Below are 19,671 nucleotides of genomic sequence, written 5' to 3' on the forward strand. Positions count from 1 at the left end.
GTATTAGTATCAGCACCTCTCTGACAGCATGGTGGGAGTATCTTAAAATGACAGAGTCTTCACTAGTACCATGCAGACGCACACCTATCTGGAATAATCCTGACATTTTGCAAAATAACCAAATGATGAACCTTCCAGACTGGAAAAATAAAGGAATCCTATACCTGGAACACATATATGAAGGATTGGACTTCATCCCATTTAATAGAATAGTCTCCCAATCTGGAATGGATAAGAATAGCTTTTTAGAATATCACCAAATTAAATCTGTAGTCAAACAAAAATTTAAGCTCAATAAAATAGAATTACAAACACCACCAAGGGTATTAGACTTCTATAATCTCAAACCCCCCAAACTACTGTCTAAAGTATATAAGACACTGTCCAGAATAGATGATAAAATTGCAGTCCCTATTGAAAAATGGGAGGTGGATCTATCAGTCAGCTTTGACCAGAACTTCTGGTCCCAAACTTGTTTAATAACTTTTAAAATGATCAGACACTCCAATTTACAATTAATTCAGTACAAAATTCTACACAGAGTACACTATACAGGTCATCGGATGTTCAAGATGGGGTTTGTGTCGTCTGACACCTGTACACACTGCACAAACAGCATTCCTGACAATTACATTCATGCACTGTGGTCCTGCCCACCTGTCCAGGAATTTTGGGGTAGAGTATGTGAGGATCTGTCAAAATGTCTGAAATGTCATATCCCAACCACCCCCTCTCTTTGTTTACTGGGAAACCTGGACGATGTCCCGATTGAAACATCTTTGGCTCACGTGGTTCTGACTGCCATATGCATCGCTAAGAAAACTATCCTCTTGAATTGGAAAAATAGAGAAACTCTCTGCTCAGATGACAGATTGAATAACAACACTGGTGGTGAGTGACCTTTTATTTGTAATGCCATGCATATCAAGGTTGTTTTCTTGATGTACATTTATGCAAAACTGCATTTCCAGTTGGATTTTTATTTGGTTGAATCAACATCAGGTCACATGCATCACTGGCCAGCAGCTTTATTTATGTTGCTCATTTCAGACACAGAGGAAGTTCAATGTGCAGAAGAATGAGATGCTGCAGACGAGTGTCCCACTTAAAGTAGCTTTCCGGAGATTTCCCCTTTCAGAAATTATGTATGATTTGTCAGAAATCCATAAAAGTGATTATCTTAAAATGTACTGTGATATAATATAAGCAATATGTCAATTTTCTTTTTTTCTGCTAAGCACACCCCCCGCCCCGCAGAGCTCCGTGCTATAGGAAACTGAGCGCCGACCAGAACTAACCAATAGCGTTAGACTACCGCTTACTTGCTTCACATTTAAGGAATTCCTCGGCTGATGCAGAGTTGATGAACTTTACACAGACAAGAAAGTCTCTAAAACATAAATATATGAGAACACAACATGACATGAGAATAATACTCGTAAAACAACGTGTTTTAGCTGTTTGTCGGCTACAGAAGCACGTTCATAAGCAGAAACATGAAGTCGCCATCTTAAAAAAAATGGACGGAGTGTGATATGCTTGTCAGCCACTAGATGGTGCCATCGGATAAGAGAACTACTCCGGAAAGAAGCTTTAACTGGTCATGCCAGAGTTACCTGCTGATGAGACTTTTGTTAGCCCCAGTACCTTTCTCTGGGTGCTGCGGCTGAAAGGCACCAACAAGTCATCACAATCAAAATCAAGAGATATGCGCTCCCTTCGTCTCTCCATCTTTGACATCAGCTGGCTGGTCGAAGGTGGTTTCCCCCAAACCTAAGACAAAATAATAAAAAAAGAATCAAAGCAAGGCCTAGACGGTCACATGATATTCTTCTGTACTGTTTCCCTCATCATTAATCTTTACTTGTACATTAGGACCAAAAAATGAGCCGGAAAACAGATGAGACAGTCAGACGGCCGAAACCTACCGTTTTCGGCACAAAGCTGATGTCCACACGGTTGACCTTCCCTGCAGCGATCATGTTGTTTATGACGACGATACTCTTGGAATCCATCTGTGTTGGAGTGTTTCCTGAAGTTACAGCCGGTGTGTTTGTGTGCAGAGCCCCCGCAGCAGCAAAACTCTGTAGGGAACACCAACACATGCAATACTCATAGCAAACAGCCTCAGTCTGAGGGAGTTTAGCAACATTGAGGGGATCCAAAACAAAGGCTAGAATACAGCAGTGGAGAATATGTTTCTTGCCTGAAAATGAGGACCTCCCGTTTGTCTCTGCTTGAAGATTCTGGACTGAACTGCAACAGGAGTCTGTCTCTCTGCGGTGCTTCAGTATCTAGGCCTCGTGTGATCTGAATCGATTCCACTCAGTCCTCGTGTCAGCTTCCCTCTGCTATAAAACCGTGCATCTTGCACCCTTACCACTAGCCTGCTGTCTTCCTTTCCTTTCTCTGGCTTTCAGGTTTTCAGGAGCACTGTTGAAGAGCAGCTCTTTATCTAATGTGGACGTATGGTCTTATTATGAGCATAATTGTGCACATATATAGCATGCACATTTCCTAAAACACTGAAAAGACACCTGTAGCAGCGTTTATTTGACAGACACTTTTAGTTTAAGAGGGGAACTGTGACTGTGGCCACCTGTTTCTGTGATGACAGGGTGTAGTTTATGTACCACAGATACTCTCTACCTTGTAGGCTGCTTTAAAAGTAAAACAACACAAAGTGCATGTGTATCCTCTGGTATGTCGCGTGTCCTCATGGTCACAGTTTTAACTGAACTCATGATGTTTCTAAGCATAGTCAGCTCTCTGTAGTGTTGGTGGAACCTGGTCGTGTGTACCTCCTGCTCACAGAGAGCCCAAGTCACGCCCATCTACGTCTGGACCACAAAATAATAATAATAATAATAATAATAATAATAATAATAATAATAATAATAATAATGCATTGAACTTATATAGCGCTTTTCTAGACACCCAAGGACGCTTTCACACACTCTCACATTCACACACTGCTAGTGATGGTAAGCTACTTGTAGCCACAGCCGTCCTGGGGAGGTCTGACAGAGGCGAGGCTGCCATTTGGCGCCGTCGGTCCCTCTGACCACCACTAACACAGGCAAGTTGGGTGAAGTGTCTTGCCCAAGGACACAACAGCAGGATACCCCTGGCGGGAGCTGGAATCGAACCCATGACCCTCCGATCATGAGGCAACCCGCTCTACCACCTGAGCTACTGCTGCCCCACAAAAGACTATAAAAGGCATTTTCTGATCCCGTTTTATATGTCATCACGGATTTAAAGAATAAATTGCAGGTTGATTGTTTTTCTAATTCGCACACAATGCTGTCCAAAAATACTATTTGAAAAGCTTATTTTAGAATCCTGACTACAACTTTCAACGCTCTACATGGTCAAGCCCCTCCCTATATGGCCAGGGGGTGATGCTCCGGTGTGTGTGGCAGCTTGTCTATTGCTCCGGAAGCTTTCCCTATGCTTCATGTTATTCTTTCTTCCCCTGCAATTTAGCAGTTCGACCGGGGTGTATAATCGTAAAACCTGCTCGGGACTTGCCAAGCAGCTGAAGGCTTGTCGTTCTCTGGAGGTTTTGGGCAGAATACATCACCACTACTGGATGGTTCTTTGGGCTACGTGGGCTATGTGACAAACTTACCAAGATGGAGTAGGCGCCGGAGACGGGGGAAGCAGGGATCGGCTGGACGTGGCACATCGGATGCTGTGTGGGGAGCTATTGGCTCCGAGGAGGACTGTGGGACGCCGGAGCACCAGTTGGATCCGGTGCCGTTGGATCTGGCGGCTTCCGAATTGGTGTCGATGGTGTGCGGCGGCGGGATGATCCGGTCGCGGCGCCCTGCACTACAGCGGCGAGCTTGCTGGAGAGGAGTTCACGGACAAAATCTACATGAGGTGATATGTGGATCGGCTGAGCCCTCGCCAGTGGATCCAGAAGGCTCGAGTATTACGGCATCTTCATCCGTCATCAGGTTTGCTCTGTCCAACGCCAGATCTATGATGACTAAGACTTTTATTTTGAATGGTTTTATTGAAACAAATGGTCTGGAGTTTCTGTGCGTTACTGAATCCTGGGTCCCTAAAGATGAAACTGCTGCTTTTGTGGAACTTCTCCCGGATGATTTTACATATTTTAGTGTTCCGAGACCCTCGGGGCGTGGTGGAAGATTGGCAACGATTTTGAAGTCATCAATTATGTGTAGGCAGGTATATCCATCCTCTGTGCCTACCAACTTTGAACTCTGCCTCTGTGAGCTGGGATGCTCTCAGAAGCTACTGGTTGCTGTCCTATATCGCCCACCGAGACAAAACTCAGATTTTATAGATGATTTTACTGAATTGCTTAGCGAGCTGATTCCTAAGTATGATCAAGTGTTACTTCTTGGGGACTTTAACATACATGTGTGCTGTCAGGATAAACCTTTGGTGAAAGATTTCTTAAATCTCGCGGACTCTTTTAATTTGGTTTAGTTAGTGGATCAACCCACACACGTTAGTGGCCGTACTTTAGACTTGGTGCTGTGACTGGGGGTAGGAGTCTCCAACCTGCAGGTCCAAGAGGCCTATTTTTCAGATCACAGGCCAGTATTGTTTGATGTGGCCTGGAATCACAAACGTGCAACAATATGCTCCGATGAAGCGCTGTACGATGTTAAAAGACTCTACAGCTGCTGAGTTTGCCGCAGTGTTTTCTATGGGGGGAATGGAGCAAGACTACAGATCTTGGACCACTGAAGAGCTTTTATACACTTTGACTCAGCATGCACCATGGCGCTTGATGTGGTAGCCCCAGTACAGGTAAAGAAAACTAAAGCTAAAAAGGAACCATGGTAAACTGAGAGTACTCGAGCACTGAAAGGGATGTGCAGGAAGGCCGAGGGAGGTGGAAAAAGGATGGGCTCCAGAGCTCGCTTGACCTACTAAGAGGACATTGGACTGACTATCAGAAAGCCGTGAAAGATGCAAGGAGAAAGTACTTTGCCAATGTAATCTCCTTAAACTTTCAGAATGCTGGGATACTTTTGAAGACAGTGGACTCTATTTTAAATGTCAATGAGCCCCTTGCGATTGAGTACACCATTGAGTCATGTAACAAGTTTTTGGACTTCTTTGTGGACAAGGTAAGGGTGACAAGGGCCTCTATGCCACAACTTAAGCATGCCCCCTCTGCAGATCTATGTGTTCCAAAGGCACTGGAGGGTTTTCAACCATTAACTCTTGCAAAGCTTGAGGATCTGTTCATGAGACTTAAGCCAACAGGGGCGGTAACTGATGTTCTCCCGGCAAGGCTACTGACAGAAGTTTTTTCTGTAGTGGGTGACCATGTACTGCAAATTGTAAATAGCAGTTTGCTATCTGGGGAAGTCCCTATTTCCCTAAAGCAGGCGGTGGTACGACCTCTGCTTAAGAAATCAGGATTGGACCCAAGAATCTTGTCCAATTACAGACCTGTATCTACACTCCCTTTCATCTCAAAGATCATAGAGAGGGCTGTGTTTATCCAACTGATGTCTTTTCTACAGGATCGGGAAATTGGAGAAGTATTTCAATCTGGGTTTAAACCCTTTCATAGCACTGAATCTGCACTGCTGAAGGTCCTTGACGACATTTTAGTGGCTAATGATTCCGGTGATGCTGTGTTTCTGGTGCTCTTGGACTTGACATCAGCCTTTGATTCCATTGATCATAGCATCTTAATAAACCGGCTGGAGCGATCTGTGGGCATTAAGGACCAGGCACTTAAGTGGATAAGATCCTACTTGACAGGGAGGAGTTTTTGTGTGAGGTTGAGGGACTGTTCCTCCGACCTGGCTGAGCTGCCTTGGGGAGTGCCCCAGGGATCGATATTGGCCCCACTATTTTTCTCCCTATATCTCCTACCCCTGGGGGACCTATTCTGCAAGCATGACGTGTCATTCCATCTATATGCTGACGATTGCCAGGTCATTTTTCCAATTAGGCGTGGTGGTTTATGCACCATTCAACCTTTGTTGGACTGCCTGGAGGACATCAAGCTATGGTTGGCTCAGAACTTCTTGTGTTTCAACAAAAACAAGACTGAAGTAATTCTGTTTACTCCACCAAAGACCCTAGGAGGTGCCCAAGGGCTTGGTTTTTCCACAATGGCACCGCATCAGAAGGCGGTGGTCACTAACTTAGGGGTAAAGTTGGACGCAGAGGCTCAAGTGAACGGAATCGTGAGATCTTGCTTCTTTCATCTATGCTGTATAGTGAAAATTAAGCCATTTCTGTCACGTAGTCATTTTGAAACTGTGATCCATGCCTTTGTTACCTGCAGGCTGGATTATTGCAACTCGCCATATGCGGGGCTTAGGCAAGCTCCAATAGCACGCCTCCAGGCGGTTCAGAACTCGGCTGCTCGGTTGTTAACATCTACCAGGAGGTCTGAACATATTACACCAGTCCTACGTGCCTTGCATTGGCTCCCCTGTCTCCTATCACATCAGGTTTAAGGTCATCCTGTTTGTGTTTAAGGCGTTAAACTCAGGGGCACCTAAATACCTTTCTGACATCATCCACCGACATGTCCCGGTGCGTTCCCTTAGGTCAGCTGACCAGAGATTACTAACTGTGCCCAGGTACAGCCTGAAATCTCGTGGGAGTCGTGCCTTTTCAGTGCTCGGACCAAGTCTTTGGAATGAGCTGCCAGCCGATGTAAAGCAGGCCAAATCACTTGAGACCTTTAAAAGCCGACTAAAAACACATCTGTTCTCGTTGGTGTTTGGACATTGAAGTTGGGATTGCGTGGGCAGCATCACTTTGAATGTGTCTGATTCTGGTAAAAGGACTGATATGGATTGTGAACTTGTACTCGAGATTTCTTATTGTAATTTAAATGGTTATAGGTCCATTTTATTGTTGTGATTTTTATTGGTGTACAGCGCTTTGTTTGTCAGTTTTGGGCATGTGAAAGCGCTTTATATATAAAGTTGAAATGATTTTGATTTTATTCATATTACTGAACTGTTGAAGCCTTATGCTCCAACCAGAGTCCTCAGGTCCACCCACCAGAACCTTCTAGAAGTTCCAAACACCAGGTATAAAAGTCGAGATGATCGTTCCTTCCAGACTTGCATCCCGACTCTGGAATGATCTTCCTTTATCCTTACGCAGCATCGACAGTCTGGACACTTTTCAAAAACAGCTAAAGACATTTTTATTTAAAGCTGCTTTTAACTAAAACTTTTATTTTCGTATTTTCAACTCAAATGTTTAATCTTTCATCTGTTTATGAAATTATATAAATTTTATAATTTTATTATTTCTGATGTTAATCTATTTCTGTTTTGAGATTATTTTGATTTAATGACTTTGTTTAATTTTGCTTTGATCTATGTGAAGCACTTTGTGATTCTATGTCTGATGAGTGCTATATAAATAAAGTTTACATACTTAATGTGGATATTTGGCTTTAAAATACATAACAGCAGAGTTTTTCTAGTAGAAAGTGGCGTTTCTCAGCAAAGCTTTCTAAATCTGAATCTCTGACGTAACCAAAGGGAGTTAGAAGCTCGGCGCTGCCTCAGCTCAGTGTGGAGAGTGGCTAGTTTTAGGGTAGAGAGATCATGTTATCCGGTTAGTGTGTGTTTACTAGTTTTGTGTTCATTTTGATAAACTAGAGTGTGTGAAGGCTGTACCAACTCCAGCCTGTCCGGACATCGAGTCCACAGGTTTCCAGATAAGAGAAGCAACGCCTCTATCTCCGTGCCTGACGGCGTTTTGTGCAGCTGAAAAGACGAACTTCTGTAGCCCACATCGGTCGGTACCGGGACAGGGAGGTCCACGCTGGGCTTCGGAGATCCGTGGAGGGGTTTAAAAAAATTAAATGTGGATTTCTGGAACTAAGATCACCGTCAGAACCAGGTCAGAACCGACCACCAGAAGAGACGAGTGGCTCAGCAGGCCAGCTGGTTTCTGGGTCAGAACCAGATCAGAACTGCCACCTGAACCACCGGAGAGGATCATGCGTGACTTTTAAAAATACCAGCTGGACTGGCTCGCTGTCTGGGTCAGTTCCAGCTCACAGAAGCCCGCATGAGCTCCAGAACCGGATGACAGGCGTCTCTCTCCCTCTCTCTAAGCACTAAATTATGTTACGTGAACGAATATTAACGAGTATGAGACAGCTGACAGACGCTCATTAGTTTATTATTAACATTAAATTAACTGACTGATACTATTTTTAATTGTCTGGTACATGATAGTAATCTGTACAATATTGCGATGTTAGCACATGGGTAAAAGCTAGCATCGTTAACTCACAAGACACCTGCTGCTTTTTCTCTGGATTAAACTAACAGGACTTCCTAACCCTAACCCTCTGGTGACGTCAGTTGTTTTGGCAAAAAAATAAAGAAAAACCTTTCCCTCAAAAATGACTCCAAAAGCCTAAATAATTTATGTGTAAAACATTTTTAAAACGAGTTTCTAATTTGCTTTTCTAAACATTGGTTTATAGGAGTCTCTAACCTGCAATTTGCTCTTTAAAGAGCGAGTAACGCCTAACTGAACTCATTTTTGCTGATAAGTTGTAAAGATGAGTGTCTAATGGTGCTGTACACATGTGTAATCATTAGTGTGGCAGTTTAGTGCAACTTTCTTGAAATGTAATATTTCAGCCCAAAACCATAATAATATCTCCATCTTCAGGTTAAAACCCTGCTCCATATTTACGTTGAACCAGCGCTGGCTGATGGCTAAGCTGAAAAACGTGACGTTGTCAGCAAATGACCACGTGGCTGCACCACACTGGTCTCCAGGTGAGGCAGCCGCACCTCCACCTGGCTCAGCCTCTCACCTGCCGATTTTACTCGTTAGCGCTCTGGGCCACTTGCCTCCTTGAAAAAATGCCCTCCTCCCCTTTTCATCTAATGATCGTCGTGTCTAACAGGAAATCCTCCAGAATGCAGCAGAATCTGTGTCTGCTCTTCTCCTGAGTGGTGAGTCTTGTGTGAGTGTGTGCTTGCGTGCACGCGTGAGTGCGCACGCGCTCGTTAACAACAAATTGTTAGAAACTCCGACAGCACACGCGGGGGGGGGGGGGTTGAGGGGGGTGTGGTCTACCACTGCCTCAGTGCCGCTCTCGGTCCGCCAGGTGATGCCTCTTCCAGAAGCATTTTCCTAACAGGAAGTGTGGATGAAATACATGTCCACCCAGGCCTTGAACCTCAATTTAACTTATGATGTCCGTGAAGATCGTACCTCACAGGACGATCATTCAGTGTATCTTGGCTTGGACCGTGCACCATCTTGCCACAGGAGTCCCCCAGGGCTCTGTACTAGGACCTCTTCTCTTTGCCATATACACCACCTCACTGGGTGAGATCATTCGATCACATGGCTTCTCCTACCACTGCTATGCAGACGACACCCAGCTCTATCTGTCATTTCCACCGGACGACCACACTGTCTCTGCACGAATATCAAACTGTCTCTCTGACATATCAAAATGGATGAAATCCCACCATCTCCAACTCAACCTCTCTAAAACTGAACTACTTGTCATCCCAGCAAAACCATCCATACAGCACAATATCTCAATCCAAAAGGACTTCCTATCTCTGGCTCCTTCAAAGGCAGTTCGAAATCTGGGTGTTGTGATTGATGAACACCTGGCCTTTAAAGATCATGTTGCCTCTGTTGCTTGTTCATGCCGCTTTGCGCTGTATAACATACGAAAGATCAGACCATACCTAACACAACATGCCACCCAGCTCCTGGTGAAATCTACTGTCATCTCCCGCCTCCACTACTGCAATGCTCTTCTAACTGGTCTTCCAGGCTGTACTGTGAGACCTCTTCAAATGGTCCAGAACGCAGCAGTGCGTCTGGTCTTCAATCAGCCAAAAAGAGCACACATCACCCCTCTGTTCATTGAGCTCCACTGGCTACCGCTAACAACACGCATCAAATTCAAATAGCTAACACTAGCATACAAAGTCCGAGATGGTACGGCTCCCATCTACCTGAATCCTCTTGCAAAGGCTTACGTCTCGGCCCGGCCGCTCCGGTCATCACAGGATGGTCGGCTAGCAGTGCCTACACCACGCTCAGGACAATCCAGACTCTTCTCATGCATCGTTCCACAAATGTGGAATGACCTTCCTAACACTACCAGAACAGCGGCTTCCTTTTCAATTTTCAAGAAACTCCTGAAGACCCTGCTCTTCAGAGAGCATCTTCTAAACTAGCACCCTCCCTGCATCCGTCCCCCCTCTCTACTGTCCACTCCTTGTTCCCTCCTCTCCATGACTGATGTCACGTTGTTGTTGTTATTGTTGTTGTTATTATTGTTGTTGTTAGCCTCAAGGGCAACATGCCGATTATCACTTGTAAGTCGCTTTGGACAAAAGCGTCTGCTAAACACATAAACATAAACATAAGTTTAAAGACACATTCTGACACGCTCTTATTTTAAAACGCCAGCAAAAGTTATTTTAGATTTTGTATGAAAAGATGTATTGGACTACAAATGTTCGTCTCCTTCCATCCATCTACTTTCAGCCGCTTATCCAGAGTCAGGTCGCGAGGGCAGCAGCCTGAGCTGAGAGGCCCAGACTTCCCTCTCCCCAGCCACTTGGACCTAAGGCATTTCCTGGCCAGCAGAGAGTCATAGTCCCTCCACCGTGTCCTGGGTCTACCTTTAGGTCTTCTCCCAGTCGGACGTGCCCAGAAAACCTCACCAGGGAGGCGTCCAGGAGGCATCCTGACCAGATGCCCGAGCCACCTCAACTGGCACCTCTCGATGTGGAGGAGCAGCAGGTCTACTCCGAGCCCCTCCCGATTGACCGAGCTTCTCACCCTATCTCTAAGGGAGAGCCCAGACACCCTGCTGAGAAAACTCATGTCGGCCGCTTGTATCCGCGATCTCGTTCTTTGGGTCACTACCCAAAGCTCATGACCATAGGTGAGGGTAGGAACGTAGATTGACCAGTAACTCAAGAGCTTCGCCTTCTGACTCAGCTCTCTCTTCACCACGACAGACCGGTACAACGCCTGCATCACTGCAGATGCAGCATCAATCCGCCTATCGATCTCACGCTCCATCTTTCTCTCACTCGTGAACAAGACCTTGAGATACTTGAACTCCTCCACTTGGGGCAGGACCCCATCCCTGACCCGGAGAAGGCATTCTACCCTTTTCCGATTCAACACCATGGTTGGGTGAATTCCCACGCACCGTTCAGGACCCGGAGAAGAAGATTAGATTACCGTATTTTCCAGAATATAAATCGCACTGGACTATAAGTCGCATTTTGGGGGGGAAATGTATTATTTTTCTTACAAAATCTGAGACCAAGCATTTCACATTGCAAGACAAGTACCGGTAACTATAACAGAATAAACAACCAGGACGCAGCAGCGCACCACGGTCTCCAGCAGAAGATGGCAGTGTTTCAAACCCTCCCAGCGGGCGGGAAAAGCTCATTCCTGGGCTGGAGCCGGCCCGCAGCACCCCGCCACAGGCTGCAGCAGGTGATGGCGGTGTTTGAAACCTTTCCAGCGGGACAGGGGAGCTCATTCCTGGGTCGGAGCCGCCCAGCCAGCAGCAGCTCGCCACAGGCTGCAGCAGGTGATGGCGAGAGAGAGGAGCTGAAACCTGAACCGGAGCCAGCCCGCAGCAGTGGGCCATGGTCTCCAGCAGGTGATGGCGGGGCAGAGGAGCTTATTCCTGGTCTGGAGCCGGTCTGCAGCAGCGCAATATACATAATTTGGTTGCTCCAGAGTATAAGTCGCAGGACCAGCCAGACTGTGAAAAAAAGTGCCACTTACAGTCTGGAAAACACAGTAGTTTAGTGAGCTTCACACCCTTCTTCCAGGATGTCAGAAAGAGCACTGTACGTGGATAAAGCCACCTTAAGTCTGGTTGTGAGGTAAGTAGCAGCTATGCTAGGGGAGGAGAGATTCTGCTGTGATGTCATTTTTGACACATCTGACTTTGTAGTCTTTTTATTTACAATTTTATACAAGCTGGTAAATCTGAAAGTACGTGACGGGCGTGGTCAAAACATACATAATTACTTTTCATTTGAACCCTAACCCTAACCCTAACCCTAACCCTACAACATGATTCAGTAGCTTTTATTGCCCTGTTCAGGGACCCATGAGCTGACCGGAAGGGGAGGAGCCTTGTGCTCTCTATTGGTGGCTCTGGGAGTGGAGGCCACAGGGGTGTTGGCCCCTACTGAAATCTGATTGGCCTCCTGAAGTGCCACTGTCCTGCCACTCAGCTGCCCTTTGTGTTACGATCAGATCGTAGCTGGGTGCAAAGTCCAAACTCTAGTAGTTCCAATGAGCCAAACAGGAAATTCCTTCGTGTAAAAGTGTTGGACTAATTATTGGACCTCTATAAATGTTGTGGTCCCTTGATGGCCCCGACTGCGAAGAATCCTAGCCCCTCCACTTTCAGTGTTTAAAATATCAATCCTGAACAACTTAAAAGCAACAACTGCTGATTAAGAGGTTATAAAGTAGGCTGGGGACATTCAGACGTCTGTCTACGTTCTCCCTGTACTGCAATCTTGGATAAGAACATACTTTTATAACCTCAGTAGTCTTCAAGTGTGACGTGTGCAAATAACACAGAAAGGAGGGAAACCAGTGCAGAACTCGTACTGACAAATGTTACACACCTTGCATCAGTATCAGTGATGTCATACCTCGACCAACATCATTTTAAGATGATGCTCTAAAAGGCAACCAGAAGGATGGAAGAACTACAGAAATGAATAAGAACTAGAATGGATGTTACAAGGCCAAAATTACAACACTTCCCTTCACACTGCTGATTTTATTGTGATTTCCTTTGAAATCTGATTTTATCTTTAGAGCACCTTGGCTGGTGGAGAAAAGGTGTTTTTAAATGAACTTAATTGAATTGGATGCCTTTTTATTAGATTTTTTTCCATGATTTTATTCATATTTATATTCTTCATTGCTGTGCCAAGATTGATGTGCTGCATCTCTCTCACGGGAAGGTAAATGATCAGAAACATTCACTGGGTTTTGGAAACAAGGACCAAAGTTTTATTTTACACAACACAAAGCAAACCAAAGCACCCACAGGAAGGATGTAGGGTCTTTCATGCAGGTAGGCGTTAAAAGTCTCATTGAGGTTTCTTAGGTACCTTCTGTTTATCTGGTTTTGGTGTTCCTTTCTTTGTCTTCTCAGTGGTGCGGGATTTAGGCAGAGAAGCCAAACTGTTTTTCACCAAATCAATAACTTCTGAGTTTCCAAATGCTATCGCCTTTTGCAAGCAGTTTTCTCCTGGAGGGGAAACAAAGAGTCACATTAACTACAAAACAACAAAGCTATAAAAGTTCATCACTTTCTCACACCTTTTATCATCTTCTGCGAATGCACTGATGTTTTGTTTAACTTTTAGAGCCAACCCCAACATGAAAATAGTCTCCTACACCTACCTCCTGCAGTAGCTTCTGATAGAAAACAGACGGTGAAACTCCAGGATTAGAAAATCCTGACAGATCTACGTCACAGTCTCTTAACAATCATGGACTCAACCATTTGACTCACGAAGGGGAAGGCTGTTGTCGGTTTAGTGGCCAGGAAACTCCAGAGAACGTCTCAGCTAGTAGAAGCTAACCATTAGCATTAGCAACTCCACCACACAGCAGAAGTCCTCAAGGTTTGTGTCATTTGTGGAGATAAAACATCAACGTTGCAGAGCAAACAGAGTCAGCGGTAGAGTCGTATTGCTGTTGGCCAATCAGAGGAGCGATGTCCACATATCAGGAAGTAAGACTCCAAATCCCATTGTCTGAAGCTACGTTCTCCTCCAACTGACCTCTCTGTGCTTTGTTCCCCAGAGAACGACTCACAATGATCCTACAAGAGATCACTACAGATGTATTTAAATATGAGTGAAGTTAACCTTTAAAATTATGTTTTCAGTTTTACTTGATTTATGGAGACCATCAGAAACGCCCGGTTCAAAGGTCAAGCCAATCAGAGGAGAGATGTCCAAATATCAGGAAACAAGACTCCAAATCCTGGCTTCTGAAGCTACTTTCTCCTCCAGCTGGCTTCTGCATCCTCACAGGTGAACGACTTACCAGGCATTCATTCCTACTAGAGACCACTGCAGATGTATTTAAATATGAGTGAAACTGACCTTGAAGCCTGTTCCACATCCTAAACTAAACAGATTTCATTTAGCTTAAGCCAGGGGTGCCCAATCCAGGGGCCTCATTTATCAAACGTACTTGCACACAGATCGGTGTGTATTTCGTGTGTAGGAACAATTCTACACATTTTGTGGTATTTGTCAATTTTTACTTGTGCGTAGAAACTTTCCTAAATTTAAGAACATCTCCCACCGTGCGTAGGAACAGCATCTAGTGTCAGAACGGGGAAGCGCATTGCCGAAGGTCTCAGTCTTCCGCGTGTCCCTTATCGACTAATTTTATTATCCAGTATGTAATTTTGTCTGTGGAAAAACAGATTTTTCGCATAATTGGTGCTAAAACCAGATCATGGCTGATCTGTTTTTGGAGGATTTAACAGAACGTGCTCTCTGGAGGGAACGCATTCTCCGTGAGCGCTCGGATCTCAAAGGAAATTCTTCTGCTAGGCTGTGATTTGGGACCCTTTGTGGTGCGACAGACAAACCTCACGAATCTGATCCCAGTTCATATTTTATTTTACAACTATGAGAACCCTGCAGAACCTCTTCGATCATACACGCCGCGTTGCCAAGGTAACCAGACTGAATGACAGCTCAGAGGCATTTCCAAATAAAACTAACTGCAAACAGAACGACTCCTTAAATATAAATCAAAACCCGTTACTCTACGATCGATCCGTGTTTTATTTATTTCTGACAGGAACCTCTCCTCTGTCCTGACTGTAACTTGCAGACCTGCCAACCTTGTCAACATGTTTTGAGTTCCACTTGTGCGGCGTTTTCCTGCAGACTTTTGCAACTCCACAGCTTTTCACGCTGTAATCTCCCCATTCACTGGATGGAAAATCTCACACACACACACACACACACACACACACACACACACACACACACACACACACACACACACACACACACACACACACACACGTGCACACACACACGCACGCACACCAGGGGCGGTTCTAGACCAAATTTTCCAGGGGGGCCACAGTGGGGCCAGTATTTTTTCATGGGGGCGCAAGAAAAAAAATCATAATTAAAGACAATGAACAAGTAAACTATTACAGTGAATGTAGTAATGGTTTAATTGTGAAAGTAAAACTGGTATGTTTTTATGGTAATCAGATAACAATTCTGAATGCTTCACCGCAACATGAGACTTGAGTAAAAAAATAATTCTAGTTGATTATTATAGTTTGTGACTTTATTTGAAGATTATATGAACTGTACATATGAAAAATAAACATTCAAACAAATAAAATATCTGCACAATACAATTTGCTTTTTGTAGTCAACACACACACACACACACACACACACACACACACACACACACACACACACACACACACACACACACACACACGTAAGCATAATCACTTCACCAATTGTTTTGATAAACTCACAATTTTCTTTAACCTTTTTACTGTGTTCCTTGTCGAGTATATTAGCCAATGTTGTATTAGCTTTCACAGCCCTCTGGTAGTCCCTCCACACTATCATTGAATCCTTATGCCTTTAAGACTTTGCATGTACTGAAAACCCCCCTCCTCTCTCAGTTGCTTTTTTCCAGTTCCTAAATCCACACGGTGAGTCAAACACACTTCCTGCGCTACTTGGTGGGCTAAAATGTCTGCATGCATGACAATAAGTAGAGTCCATAGTAACAGAATATTCAACCCAAGGATTACTTTCATACCAGCTTGGCTGAAAGCTGCGTCTTCTGTCTCCTATTAATGTCCCTGGAAATGTCCTCAAACGAGGCTGAGTAGGTGGGTCATCCTTGCACTTGCTGATATCTGAAAAAAATAAATGTTAGCATGAGGATAAAAGTCATAATTAGTTAATTCAGAGTCTTATTTTATCTATTTATTAAATATAAACAACAGAAATGTTGGTCCAGAGTCAGCATGCCTCAAATGCATTTTACACACAATATGAGCTGCAATCACAGAGGGGTTGTTCACCACAAACCTGACGGTAGTGTACACGGTGCACATGACAGAAGATGTCCCTCTTTCTGCTCCTCACTCTCTCCCTCACAGCCTACATCTTCCTCCTCACTCTCAGGGTGGACAGCCTCTGACCTCTCTGGTTCCTCTCCAACCAACTCCTCCTTCTCTCTTTCATCCTGCTTCTCAGCTCCCTCGTGACTTTCATCCTCTCTCTGTCTACGCTGTTCTTTACTAACAGCGGTAAAAAAGGACAAAACGTCCCGCTGATGCTTCCAGTCAGTGCAGCGAGAGAGTCATAGATAAATGAATACTGTGATCTAATCTCAACGTGTCTAAGGCTTGAAATGCAGCAACTTCATGTTTATTTTACAGTTAATGTTACAAAGGAAAAACAAATCAGTGTTAACTGTGGATAGACTCAGTTAGGAACTTAAAAGTAAACGACCGAAACGCGCGACTACGATCAAAACACTGATGTCAGGAAAATAAACTGTATTGCTTACCTTCGTCTCTTAGCGTCTTTTCCGTTTGGCGTCCTCAAGAACTTCTTCGGGTCCCATTTAAACTATTTTTAATCTTTTATTCAAAAATCCACCGGGTAAACAGTTCTGTCCACAGAGTGTGCTGCGCTCTAAAGGCTCCGTGTGAAACGCTGCAGCGCATTAGTTCCCGTCTCCGAGGCAGCGCGCGAAAAAAAAAAAAAATCCGATCTCTTCAGCACAGGGGCCATAACAGGGGCCAGGGCCGGTTCTACAGGGGCCCAGGCCCCTGTGGGCCCCCGTTTAAAACCGCCATTGACGCACACACACACACACACACACACACACACACACGCACACACACACACAGCTTACCTTACCAGAACAGCAGCGAGTGGCGAACTGGAGGGAGAGAGGAGCAGCGGGCAGGACGAAGTAGGGAGGAGGGGGCGAGGGTGTTGCGCTATAGGCAGGATAGCTCTGGTTTTTCTCTGCTTTTCTACAATGATTGGCTTCTTCACCACGCTGTTGAGTTGTGTTGTGGGACAAGAGTACCAGACATATTTGCCAGAGAACTCAACTCACGTATCCGCAGCTTTTGCGTAGTTTGGAGGGGTGAGTCGTACCAGTGTAAATAGTGTAAATAGTGTAAATAGTGTAAATAGATGCCAAATTGCGTACTGGCTACGCAAAATGCATACAGGTATGCAGGTCTGAAGTTGTTTGGGTAATTTAGCGCTTCGGCTGCCAGTGTTTTGATCTCGTTGTCAATAAAGTTGTTCTTATTTGGGAATCCCCTCCAGTGCTGAGGACGTAGCGTGACCAAATATGGTTAATTGAGGGTGTTTCTCTATGCAAATGGCTGTCAACAAGCACGAGCACCTGAGCATGCACAAGTGGGGTTGATCAACAGCTGATTGCGGCGGAACATGCGTACGAGAGAACACCGCATGTTTAATGACTCAAACTTTGAAGGATGGAATATAGGAACGTTTCTACAGATGTTTGACAACTGAGGCCCCTTGTCCTGGAAGACCGCTTATCCAGCAGGTTTAGTGGTTCCTCTGCTCCAAAACACTTGAATTAGGTTGACTTACCTGTGCAGCAGCTCATCAAGCTCTTCAGAAGCCTGTTAATCACCTGCTGATTGAAATCAGGTGTGTTGAAGCAGGGTTCAAACTTAAACCTGCTCGATACGGGGCTCTCCTGTATCAGGATTGACACCCCTGGCCTAAGCTTTAGGGGCTTTAAGGGTCCAACCTGACTTGCTCGCTGCAGTCACACTGGCGCCCTCCTTGATGAGGAAGTCCACACATGAGGGATGACCTCTCTGGATGGCATACATGAGAGGTGTGCTTCTGCTGAGATCCCGAACATCTACAGAGGCGCCGTACTCTAGAACTAGAAGTTCAACGATGTCCCGGTGTCCTTCAAATGCTGCGTGGTGAAGGGGTGTCCAGAGGAACTCGTCATGGCTGTTAACATGAGCCCTGTCAGAGAGAGTTTGGATGCTTTGGTGATGTTTCTAAAGTGGAAACCTGGAAGGACGGTCCATTGGCTTTCATTACAAATGTTACTGTCTGCATTGACTCCCTAAGTATTTCGTCTGAGTAATAGCGAACATGTGCACAACGCTGGAAGGCTAAAAGCCCCTCTGATGCCATTATCCAGACCTGTATCTCCATGATTTAGGCTACCCAAACTAAGACGTAGGGATGTAGATATTGCTACTTTAGATCATCTAACCCATGATCAAAAAGTTACATCTCAAAGCTAACAGTGTTTAGCACAAAGCTTCCCGATCCCTTTGAAATAGCTAATGAGCTGTGTGATGACAGCATGCTAGTACGATGATATCTATAATTATTTCATTAACACGTCTGGACTTCGCACAGGTTGAAGCAACAAAGGTGTAACCGGACTTCGACTGATATTAGTGGGTTAATGCTGAAGGATCGTCGTGACACAGCTCGTCTTTAGAGACGAACAGGTGGGACGTCACGCATCAAGGGGTCTATATTCTATTACAAAGCTCTACTCTATCAGCCTGACAGGACATCGTGTACAGGTCCTTCTCAAACAATGAGCATATTGTGATAACGTTCATTATTGTCTGTAATGTACTGATAAACATCAGACTTTCATATATATTAGATTCATTACACACAACTGAAGTAGTTCAAGCCTTTTATTGTTTCTAATACTGATGATTGTGGCGTACAGCTCATGAAAACCCAAAACTCCTATCTCAAAACATTAGCATATTTCATCCGACCAACAAAAGAAAAGTGTTTTTAATACAAAAAAAGTCAACCTTCTAATAATTATGTTCAGTTATGCACTCAGTACTTGGTCGGGGATCCTTTAGCAGAAATGACTGCTTCAATGCGGCGTGGCATGGAGGCGATCAGCCTGTGGCACTGCTGAGGTGTTCTGGAGGCCCAGGATGCTTCGATAGCGGCCTTAAGCTCATCCAGAGTGTTGGGTCTGGCGTCTCTCAACTTTCTCTTCACAACATCCCACAGGTTCTCTACGGGGTTCAGGTCAGGAGAGTTGGCAGGCCAAGTGAGTACAGTAGTACCATGGTCAGTAAACCATTTACCAGTGGTGTTGGCACTGAGAGCAGGTGCCAGGTCGTGCTGAAAAATGAAATCTTCATCTCCATAAAGCTTTTCAGCAGATGGAAGCATGAAGTGCTCCAACATCTCCTGATAGCTAGCTGCATGGACCCTGCCCTTGATAAAACACAGTGGACCAACACCAGCAGCTGGCCTGGCGCCCCAGACCATCACTGACTGTGGGTACTTGACACTGGACTTCAGGCATGTTGGCATTTCCCTCTGCCCAGTCTTCCTCCAGACTCTGGCACCTTGATTTCTGAATGATGTGCAAAATTTGCTTTCATCTGAAAAAAGTACTTTGGACCACTGAGCACCAGTCCAGTGCTGCTTCTCTGTAGCCCAGGTCAGGCGCTTCTGCCGCTGTTTCTGGTTCAGAAGTGGCTTGACCTGGGGAATGCGGCACCTGTAGCCCATTTCCTGCACACGCCTGTACACGGTGGCTCTGGATGTTTCT

The 19,671-nt window shown here is 45.0% G+C and overlaps 1 protein-coding gene across 1 annotated transcript in view; it reads right to left on the reverse strand.

Moving 5' to 3' along the window:
- Positions 1 to 441: 441 nt before the first annotated feature.
- Positions 442 to 19,671, reverse strand: part of ankef1a (ankyrin repeat and EF-hand domain containing 1a) — a gene marked incomplete in the record, with an annotated part of 28,903 nt that continues 9,673 nt past the window's right edge. Inside the window, 4 exon segments of the mRNA XM_070545689.1 lie at positions 442 to 1,773; positions 1,929 to 2,084; positions 13,143 to 13,282; positions 17,857 to 18,086. Coding sequence (XP_070401790.1) covers positions 1,594 to 1,773; positions 1,929 to 2,084; positions 13,143 to 13,282; positions 17,857 to 18,086 — 706 coding nt within the window.

Source organism: Nothobranchius furzeri, chromosome 2, assembly GCF_043380555.1.
Source record: "Nothobranchius furzeri strain GRZ-AD chromosome 2, NfurGRZ-RIMD1, whole genome shotgun sequence".
NCBI lineage: Eukaryota > Metazoa > Chordata > Actinopteri > Cyprinodontiformes > Nothobranchiidae > Nothobranchius > Nothobranchius furzeri.